This window comes from Phyllobates terribilis, unplaced genomic scaffold (genome assembly GCF_046119375.1).
Source record: "Phyllobates terribilis strain yellow unplaced genomic scaffold, ASM4611937v1 Scaffold_12__6_contigs__length_324123572, whole genome shotgun sequence".
In the NCBI taxonomy this organism is placed as follows: domain Eukaryota; kingdom Metazoa; phylum Chordata; class Amphibia; order Anura; family Dendrobatidae; genus Phyllobates; species Phyllobates terribilis.
The window spans coordinates 4,872,866-4,882,473 of record NW_027362772.1 but is presented as its reverse complement, the minus strand read 5'-3'; the positions used below and the strand labels follow the sequence as shown (position 1 = coordinate 4,882,473).

Here is a 9,608-nt window from a genome sequence, read left to right as displayed (position 1 = left end):
CCCTAGCCGCATGGATGTCAGCGGCGCTGCCTGTGCAGATACTTCCGCTGCGAGAACCCGTGACAGGAGCGGGCGCTCGCAGCAGAAGTATCCCGACCCGCAGCGCCGCTCCCCGGTCCTCCCTTCACACCCTAGCCGCTGATGTCCCCACAGTATCCGCATGGTGTTACAAAGGTCCGGACATTTGTGTTAAAAATCGCTGATTGGTCGCTGGCGCTGCCCGCGACCAATCACCGATTTGGGCGCCAAATTTAAATATCGGCCGCGACCAATCACCCATCTTGGCTCCACATTTAAACACCGCTGTACTGATTGGTCGCGGACGCTATTTAAATGTGGCGCCAAAATCGGTGATTGGTCACGCCCAGCGTCGGCGACCAATCAGCACAGCGGTGTTTAAATGTGGAGCCAAGATCGGTGATTGGTCGCGACCGATATTTAAATTTGGCGCCCAAATCGGTGATTGGTCGCGGGCAGCGCCTGCGACCAATCAGCGATTTTTAACACAAATGTCCGGATCTTTGTAACACCATGCGGATACTGTGGGGACATCAGCGGCTAGCGTGTCAAGGGAGGACCGGGGAGCGGCGCTGCAGGTCGGGATACTTCTGCTGCGAGCAGTCGCTCATCTCCCGGCTTCTCGCAGCGGAAGTATCCGACCAGGCAGCGGCGCTCCCCTGTCCTCACCAATACGATTCGCTGATTGGTCGGGCTCTCCGCACGCGACCAATCAGTGATCTTGGCGCTAAAGTTAAACACCGCTCTGCTGATTGGTCGCGGACGCTGCCCGCGACCAATCACCGATTTGGGCGCCACATTTAAATAGCGGCCGCGACCAATCAGCGAGCTTGGCGCCAAATTTAAACAACGCTCTGCTGATTGGTCGCGGACTCCAGCCGCGACCAATCAGCGAGATTGGCGCCAAATTTAAACCCCGCTCTGCTAATTGGTCGCGGATGCCGGCCGCGACTAATCAGCATTATTGGCACCAAATTTAAACACCGCTCTGCTGATTGATCGCGGTCGCTGACCGAGATCAATCAGCAATATTGCCGCAAAATTTAAACACCGCTCTGCTGATTAGTCGCGGTCGCCGTCCGCGACCAATCAGCAGTATTGGCGCCAAATTTAAACCCCGCTCTGCTGATTGGTCACGGTTGCCGGCCGCGACCAATCAGCGATTTTGGCGCCAAATGATTGGTCGCGGCCGGCGATTGCGACCAATCAGCATTATTGGTGCCAAATTTAAACCCCGCCCTGCTGATTGGTCGCGACCGCCGGCCGCGACTAATCAACATTATTGCCGCCAAATTTAAACACCGCTCTGCTGAATGGTCGCGGTCGTGACCAATCACCATTATTGGCCCCAAATTTAAACACCGCTTTGCTGATTGGTCGCGACCGCAACCAATCTGCATTATTGGCGCAAAATTTAAACCCCGCTCTGCAGATTGGTCACGTTCGCTGGCCGCGACCAATCAGCATTATTGGTGCAAAATTTAAACCCCGCTCTGCTGATTAGTCGCGACCGCCGGCCGTGACCAATCAGCGATTTTGGCGCCAAATTTAAACACCGCTCTGCTGATTGCGCCGGGTCTGCGGCATACATATTCTAGAATACCCGATGCGTTAGAATCGGGCCACCATCTAGTTTCATGAAATAATTAAAAAAAAATTGACGTGGGGCTTCGCACTATATTTGTGTCCAGCCAGGTACAGCAGGCAGGAACGGGCTGCCCCCAACCACCAGCTGCCTATTTGTACCTGGCCGGACACAACAATATAGGGAAGCCCTTTTTTTTTTTAATTATTTCATGAAATAATTAAAAAAAAATTGACGTGGGGCTTCGCACTATATTTGTGTCCAGCCAGGTACAGCAGGCAGGGACGGGCTGCCCCCAACCACCAGCTGCCTATTTGTACCTGGCCGGACACAACAATATAGGGAAGCCCTTTTTTCTTAATTATTTCATGAATATCATGAAATAATTAAAAAAAAAATACGTGGAGCTTCGCCCTATTTTTGGGTCCAGCCAGGTACAACTAGGCAGCTGGGGGCTGGAATCTACAGCGCAGGGATGCCCAAGCTTTCTGCCCCCCCCCCTCGCTGAAAATTACAGTCCGCAGCCACCCCGGAAAATGGCGCGTTCATAGAAGCACCATCTTCTGGCGCTGTACCCAACTCATCCAGGGCCCTGGTGCGGTGGCTCACTGGGTAATAAAGGGGTTAGGGCCGGCTTGGCATTATCAGCTGGCCCTAAGCCCGAAATTCATGGGGTCACGCCAATATTAGACATGACTGCCATGAATTTCTAGTAAAGTATTTAAAAAAAACACAACACCCAGAATAAAGTCCTTTAATTGAAATAAACACACAATTCTTTATTGTTCTAAATTAAACCATACTCACCATCACGCCCATTCCAGCTGAAGCCAATGTCTTCTGCAATAAAAGTAAAATAATAAAGCAACATCAACCTTACCTTTCCGTGGTTCCCAGGACGGCTCCAGCTCTGCTACATCGAGATGACAGGCTGGACCGCAGCAGAACACTGCCATCCAGCCTGTCATCCCGCATACACTGAGAAGCACAGGCATGCTTGCGCTTCTCAGTGTCTCGCTGTAACGGCATCCAGATGAGCCGAGGTCATGTCCAATGAACTCGGCGCACCTCATGCACGTCACTGACAGCGTGGGAAAATTCTCACACTGAAGCGCTGAGTGCAGGAGAATTTTCCCACGCTGTCAGTGACGTGCATGAGGTGAGCTGAGTTCATTGGACATGAACTCGTCTCATCTTTATGCCGTCACAGCCAGACACTGAGGAGCGCAAGCATGCCTGCGCTTCTCAGTGTCTGCGGGATGACAGGCTGGATGACAGCGTTCTGCTGTGGTCCAGCCTGTCATCTCGATGTAGCAGAGCTGAAGCTGTCGTGGGAACCATGGAAAGGTAAGGATGATGTTGCTTTATTATTTTTCTTTTATTGCAGGAGATCATTGGCTTCAGCTGGAATGGGCGTGATGGTAAGTATGGTTTAATTTAGAACAATAAAGTATTGTGTCTTTATTTCAATTAAAGGACTTTATTCTGGGTGTTTGTGTTTTCTTTTAACTTTGACTATGGGGTTAGTAATGGGGGTGTCTTATAGACGCCTCTCCATTACTAACCTGGGCTTGATGTCAGCTGGCATTATAAGCTGACATCAACCCCAGCCCTATTACCCCACTGCCACCGCTACAGGGCAGTGGGAAGAGCGAGGCTAAGTGCCAGAATTGGCGCATCCTATGGATGCGTCATTTCTGGGGCGGCTGATGGCTGGTGTTTCTAGCCTGGGAGGGGGCCAATATTCATGGCACCCTTCCTTGGCTATTAATATCAGCCCCCAGCTGTCTGCTTAGCCTTTGCTAGCTATTAAAATAGGGGGTCCCCCATTTTAATAGCTAGTAAAGGCTAGGTATTCAGCTGGGGGCTGATATTAGTAGCCAGGGAAGCTCCGTGGGTATTACCCCCTTCCCAGGCTTCAAACATCTGCCCCAGCCGTCTGCTTAACCTCCGCTAGAGACTAAAATTACAGGGAACCCCACACCAATTTTTTTTAAATAAATCCTTTATTTTAACACGAAATGACAAGTACAGTAATCAACACTGTCACTGTACTTCATATATATGTGACTGACATGTTTCTATCTATCTAATCTATGTGTGATGCTCTATTCTTTCTGTTCTAAATTGTCGGGTACCGGTGTATGCCGCTGCTGAATTGCCGGCTTTTCATGTTTCACTGTGAGCACTGTTCCCATCGATTTGGGCAATCACTGTAATGCCACAACCACCATGGCTGTGGCATTACAGTGAGTGGCAGACAATCCCTGCATGATTGGTGCTCTAAATAGCGCCAGAAATGCAGGACACGCTTTTGGTGCACGAACAGTTATTGAACATAACCTCGAACAGCCGAATTTTTTGCAAATCGTTCGGGTTCGTCGAACAACTCGAACACCGCCCAAAACAGCTCGAATTTGAGATTGGCGAACAGTTCTAGTCGAACACCGCTCATCTCTATCACACACATTCCACCACCTATTGATTCCGTGGGAACAATTTTGTTTCCCTAAATTCACATGTACTGTACAGGTAAGGGTTAATGTTTCTGTACACGATCACCTGATCATATAATGCTGTTATTAGGTAATAAGCCCCCAGGCAGCCAATAGCAGCTAGCGCTCTGCAGCCCCACCTAGTGGTAGGAATATGTAGTGCAGATATCAGGAGGATATAAAGCATGGTGATATCTGCTGTTCTTACAGATCGTCTTCTCCTGGATATTCCCCTCTGTCTCCTGGGCACAATGATAACCTGTCTGCTGCTCCTCCTTAGTCTCGGTAAGTCCTGATATTATCTGGAGCCCCTCAGGTAATGGGAATATAGTAGGGACTGATCTCCAGGCAGCTCCTGATCCAGAAGAGGAATATTCCCTGTAACATCCGTCACTCCTGGTGACTGCTCCGATCAGTGTCACACAACAAGTGATGGCGGCTTTTATCTTCTAGGGTCAGTGGACGGCGTCATAATCCATCTCAAAGATTTCACAGATATGCTGAAGGAAACAACGAGCAAAGAGATATCAGATGCTCTTCCTTATGGATGCTATTGTGCGACAACAGCAAGTGATCAATTATTGGGTCATATTGAAAGGTAAGTGAAAATCTATACAAGACGTGACCTGCAGTCCTATGTAACACCACAGATAAAACACAGAGCGTTATCACTGTGTTATCTGTGGTGTTACATAGGACTGCAGGTGACATCTACTACATTATCTATACTCAGAGAGTTATCACTGTGTTATCTGTGGTGTTACATAGGACTGCAGGTGACATCTGCTACATTATCTGTACTCAGAGAGTTATCACTGTGTTATCTGTGGTTTTACATAGGACTGCAGGTGACATCTACTGCATTATCTGTACTCAGAGAGTTATCACTGTGTTATCTGTGCTGTTACATAGGACTGCAGGTGACAACAGCTACATTATCTGTACTGAGAGAGTTATCACTGTGTTATCTGTGGTGTTACATAGGACTGCAGGTGACATCTACTACATTATCTGTACTCAGAGAGTTATCACTGTGCTATCTGTGCTGTTACATAGGACTGCAGGTGACATCTACTACATTATCTGTACTCAGAGAGTTATCACTGTGTTATCTGTGCTGTTACATAGGACTGCAGGTGACAACAGCTACATTATCTGTACTCAGAGAGTTATCACTGTGTTATCTGTGGTGTTACATAGGACTGCAGGTGACATCTACTACATTATCTGTACTCAGAGAGTTATCACTGTGCTATCTGTGCTGTTACATAGGACTGCAGGTGACATCTACTACATTATCTGTACTCAGAGAGTTATCACTGTGTTATCTGTGCTGTTACATAGGACTGCAGGTGACAACAGCTACATTATCTGTACTCAGAGAGTTATCACTGTGTTATCTGTGGTGTTACATAGGACTGCAGGTGACATCTACTACATTATCTGTACTCAGAGAGTTATCACTGTGCTATCTGTGCTGTTACATAGGACTGCAGGTGACATCTACTACATTATCTGTACTCAGAGAGTTATCACTGTGCTATCTGTGCTGTTACATAGGACTGCAGGTGACATTTACTAGATTAATCAGAGAGTTATTAAACTCTATAATAGCCCCCACGTTTTGCAAGTCCCCCAAGAGTAGTTCCTATAAAGTATGAGGACCCTCACACACCATTTCAGGGACCCCCACAATTACCCCCGCAGTGTATGAGGGTCCCCATTGTTTATGATACCCCTACAAGCTTCTATTATATAGAAAACATCAGATATTCACCTAATACAGGATCCGGATGAGTCCGCTGACAAGGTCCGGACAGGCCAACGTGCAGTCATCGTGCTGACGCACACACAAGGGTTAATAGTAAGGGTCTTCTCCTACAGACCACCAGGATTTTTTTCTTTTTTGCCTGCAGGGTCCAGGTGGGATTGAACACATTATAGTTTCGCCCCGGTGACATTACTCTCTTGCTCCCTCAGGTGCTGCGGTATACGACGATGCTGCTATAACAATATTATTTTCTGTTTCAATGGATATCAGAAATACACTTACACTTACAGCAACGGGATCATCACTTGTGGTAAGTGCTCCGATCTCTTTGGGGTCAAGATACAAGGTGACATTGTGAGATACGAGTGTAACAAACCCTCAGCTGTGAGCACAATTTTTTTACATAGAGATAAAAATGTTCTAGATCATTCACTTCATTCAGAGACATTAAACTTGTATAGGAGTTTTAGGTATAACGGCCCCGATTCACCAAAACTGATGTTTTCATTTCCAGTCATGATTCCGGGTGCGCTGGAGTAAGACGCTCCGTAGAAGCGTAGAGGTCATAGTGAATCTGGTGCATCGTTCAGCTGCCGGGCACCAGGGACAGAACTGTGCTCTAGTCACGGATCAGAGTTTATTTCTATATTACATTATGCCATTTTCCTGCTATATATTATAATGAATTTGTCAGGTCGTGCAAACTGTTTGACTAATCGGTTTAAAGCCTATTAGAAAGATACAGAAGTATTGCATTCAGAATCGGCAGCCATTAAACTTTATTTACTCCACGAGAAGTCGCTTTATCACGGCTGAGGTATTTTATAAAACGTCTTTCATTCTTTTCACATAAACTGGAAATTTGTTGTCCGCACCATTCACTATTAAATCAGATTACAGCTCCTTTGTCTCATCTCTCAGGCGCGGATCCTTCATAATGATAAATGTTTCTGTTACTCCCGCAGATCAGAATAGGTACATAGGAGATTGTGCCACACAAGCCTGTGAGTGCGACTGGAAAGCCGTGATGTGTCTAATGGACACCAAGAATTCAGAAGACAACACAAAATATGGAGAAAAGTGTTACAAGAAAATTAATCCATGCAGTGATGATAAATCATTCTTCACGAAGTTGTTAGAAATATATCCATTTTTAACGTCTCAGATCTCATAAGATCTTTACACTGTATTCCTCCAATTAATTGTTATTAGAAACCGAGGACAAGACAAAGAAGGCTGCTGTGATATCATCGACATGGGGAGATATACAACATCTATGTTCTGCTGGTGCAATCACTGTGTACATACATTACATTACTGATCCTGAGTTACCTCCTGTATTATACTCCACAGCTGCACTCACTATTCTGCTGGTGTTGTCACCGTGTACATATATTACATTACTGATTCTGAGTTATATCCTGTATTATACTCCAGAGCTACACTCACTATTCTGCTGGTGCAGTCACTGTGTACATACATTACATTACTGATCCTGAGTTACATCCTGTATTATACTCCAGAGCTGCACTCACTATTCTGCTGGTGCAGTCACTGTGTACATACATTACATTACTGATCCTAACTTACCTCCTGTATTATACTCCAGAGCTGCACTCACTATTCTGCTGGTGCAGTCACTGTGTACATACATTACATTACTGATCCTGAGTTACATACTGTATTATACCCCAGAGCTGCACTCACTATTCTGCTGGTGCAGTCACTGTGTACATACATTACATTACTGATCCGGAGTTACCTACTGTATTATACTCCAGAGCTGTGCTCACTATTCTTCTGGTGCAGTCACTGTGTACATACATTACATTACTGATCCTGAGTTACCTCCTGTATTATACTCCAGAGCTGCACTCACTATTCTGCTGGTGCAGCCACTGTGTATATATATTACATTACTGATCCTGAGTTACCTCCTGTATTATACTCCAGAGCTGCACTCACTATTCTGCTGGTGCAGTCACTGTGTACATACATTACATTACTGATCCTGAGTTACATCCTGTATTATACTCCAGAGCTGTACTCACTATTCTGCTGGTGCAGTCACTGTGTACATACATTACATTACTGATCCTGAGTTACATATTGTATTATACTCCAGAGCTGCACTCACTATTCTGCTGGTGCAGTCACTGTGTACATACATTACATTACTGATCCTGAGTTACATCCTGTATTATACTCCAGAGCTGCACTCACTATTCTGCTGGTGCAGTCACTGTGTACATACATTACATTACTGATCCTGAGTTACCTCCTGTATTATACTCCAGAGCTGCACTCACTATTCTGCTGGTGCAGCCACTGTGTATATATATTACATTACTGATCCTGAGTTACCTCCTGTATTATACTCCAGAGCTGTACTCACTATTCTGCTGGTGCAGTCACTGTGTACATACATTACATTACTGATCCTGAGTTACATCCTGTATTATACTCCAGAGCTGTACTCACTATTCTGCTGGTGCAGTCACTGTGTACATACATTACATTACTGATCCTGAGTTACATATTGTATTATACTCCAGAGCTGCACTCACTATTCTGCTGGTGCAGTCACTGTGTACATACATTACATTACTGATCCTGAGTTACATCCTGTATTATACTCCAGAGCTGTACTCACTATTCTGCTGGTGCAGTCACTGTGTACATACATTACATTACTGATCCTGAGTTACATATTGTATTATACTCCAGAGCTGCACTCACTATTCTGCTGGTGCAGTTACTGTGTACATACATTACATTACTGATCCTGAGTTACATCCTGTATTATACTCCAGAGCTGCACTCACTATTCTGCTGGTGCAGTCACTGTGTACATACATTACTTTACTGATCCTGAGTTACATACTGTATTATACCCCAGAGCTGCACTCACTATTCTGCTGGTGCAGTCACTGTGTACATACATTACATTACTGATCCTGAGTTACATCCTGTATTATACTCCAGAGCTGCACTCACTATTCTGCTGGTGCAGTCACTGTGTACATACATTACATTACTGATCCTGAGTTACCTCCTGTATTATACTCCAGAGCTGCACTCACTATTCTGCTGGTGCAGTCACTGTGTACATACATTACATTACTGATCCTGAGTTACATCCTGTATTATACTCCAGTGCTGCACTCTCTATTCTGCTGGTGCACTCACTGTGTACATACATTACATTACTGATCCTGAGTTACCTCCTGTAGATCTTTTATTATAAAATTGAAAAACATAACAACAATAATAATAACAGAAACATAACAAAATTTTTAACCACAAAATAAACAATGTAATGAACTGGTCCAGCCGCTCCCTCTCTCCTCACACACATATTATACATATATACAGAATAATAACTATCTACACCATGACATCTGGTCCGGTTACCAAGCAAATAATGACAATATAATAAACAATAACCGACAAATTATATACATACTAATATATACATTCTTTTTTTTTTTTTTTTTTTTTTTTAAATATATAAATAAAATAAATACTAACTATACAAATATATACAAGACAAATCAAAACCCCCCACACTCGAGCCCACCAGTCCCTCCCCGGCACTGACCTGAGAGCTGGTCCTGCGTCTCATGCCTCAGTCCTTGTCCAACGTCCATAGGCCAGATCAGGCAGTGCCAGTTTTTCACCCAAGTAATCAGTGTCCCACAAGATGAATCCACCTCCCCCTTTTCCCACCACCCAACCT

General features: G+C 45.1%; 1 protein-coding gene across 1 annotated transcript; it reads left to right on the top strand.

Annotated features, from left to right (window-relative positions):
- The first annotated feature begins 4,244 nt into the window (after positions 1-4,244).
- Positions 4,245-7,051, top strand: LOC141172919 (basic phospholipase A2-like). The gene is made up of 4 exons (XM_073657536.1): positions 4,245-4,383; positions 4,552-4,696; positions 6,079-6,179; positions 6,835-7,051. The coding sequence occupies exons 1-4, from the start codon at positions 4,284-4,286 to the stop codon at positions 7,041-7,043; spliced, it is 555 nt and encodes a 184-aa protein (XP_073513637.1). The 5' UTR covers positions 4,245-4,283; the 3' UTR covers positions 7,044-7,051.
- The last annotated feature ends 2,557 nt before the right edge of the window (positions 7,052-9,608 follow it).

What these genes read in the sequence shown, in the direction of transcription:
- LOC141172919 (XM_073657536.1), top strand. Translation starts at nt 4,284, where the DNA reads ATGGTGATATCTGCTGTTCTTACAGATCGTCTTCTCCTGGATATTCCC. An exon ending in TTATTGGGTCATATTGAAAG is followed by an intron (nt 4,697 to 6,078) that starts GTAAGTGAAAAT and finishes TTGCTCCCTCAG; the next exon opens with GTGCTGCGGTATACGACGAT. An exon ending in CAACGGGATCATCACTTGTG is followed by an intron (nt 6,180 to 6,834) that starts GTAAGTGCTCCG and finishes TTACTCCCGCAG; the next exon opens with ATCAGAATAGGTACATAGGA.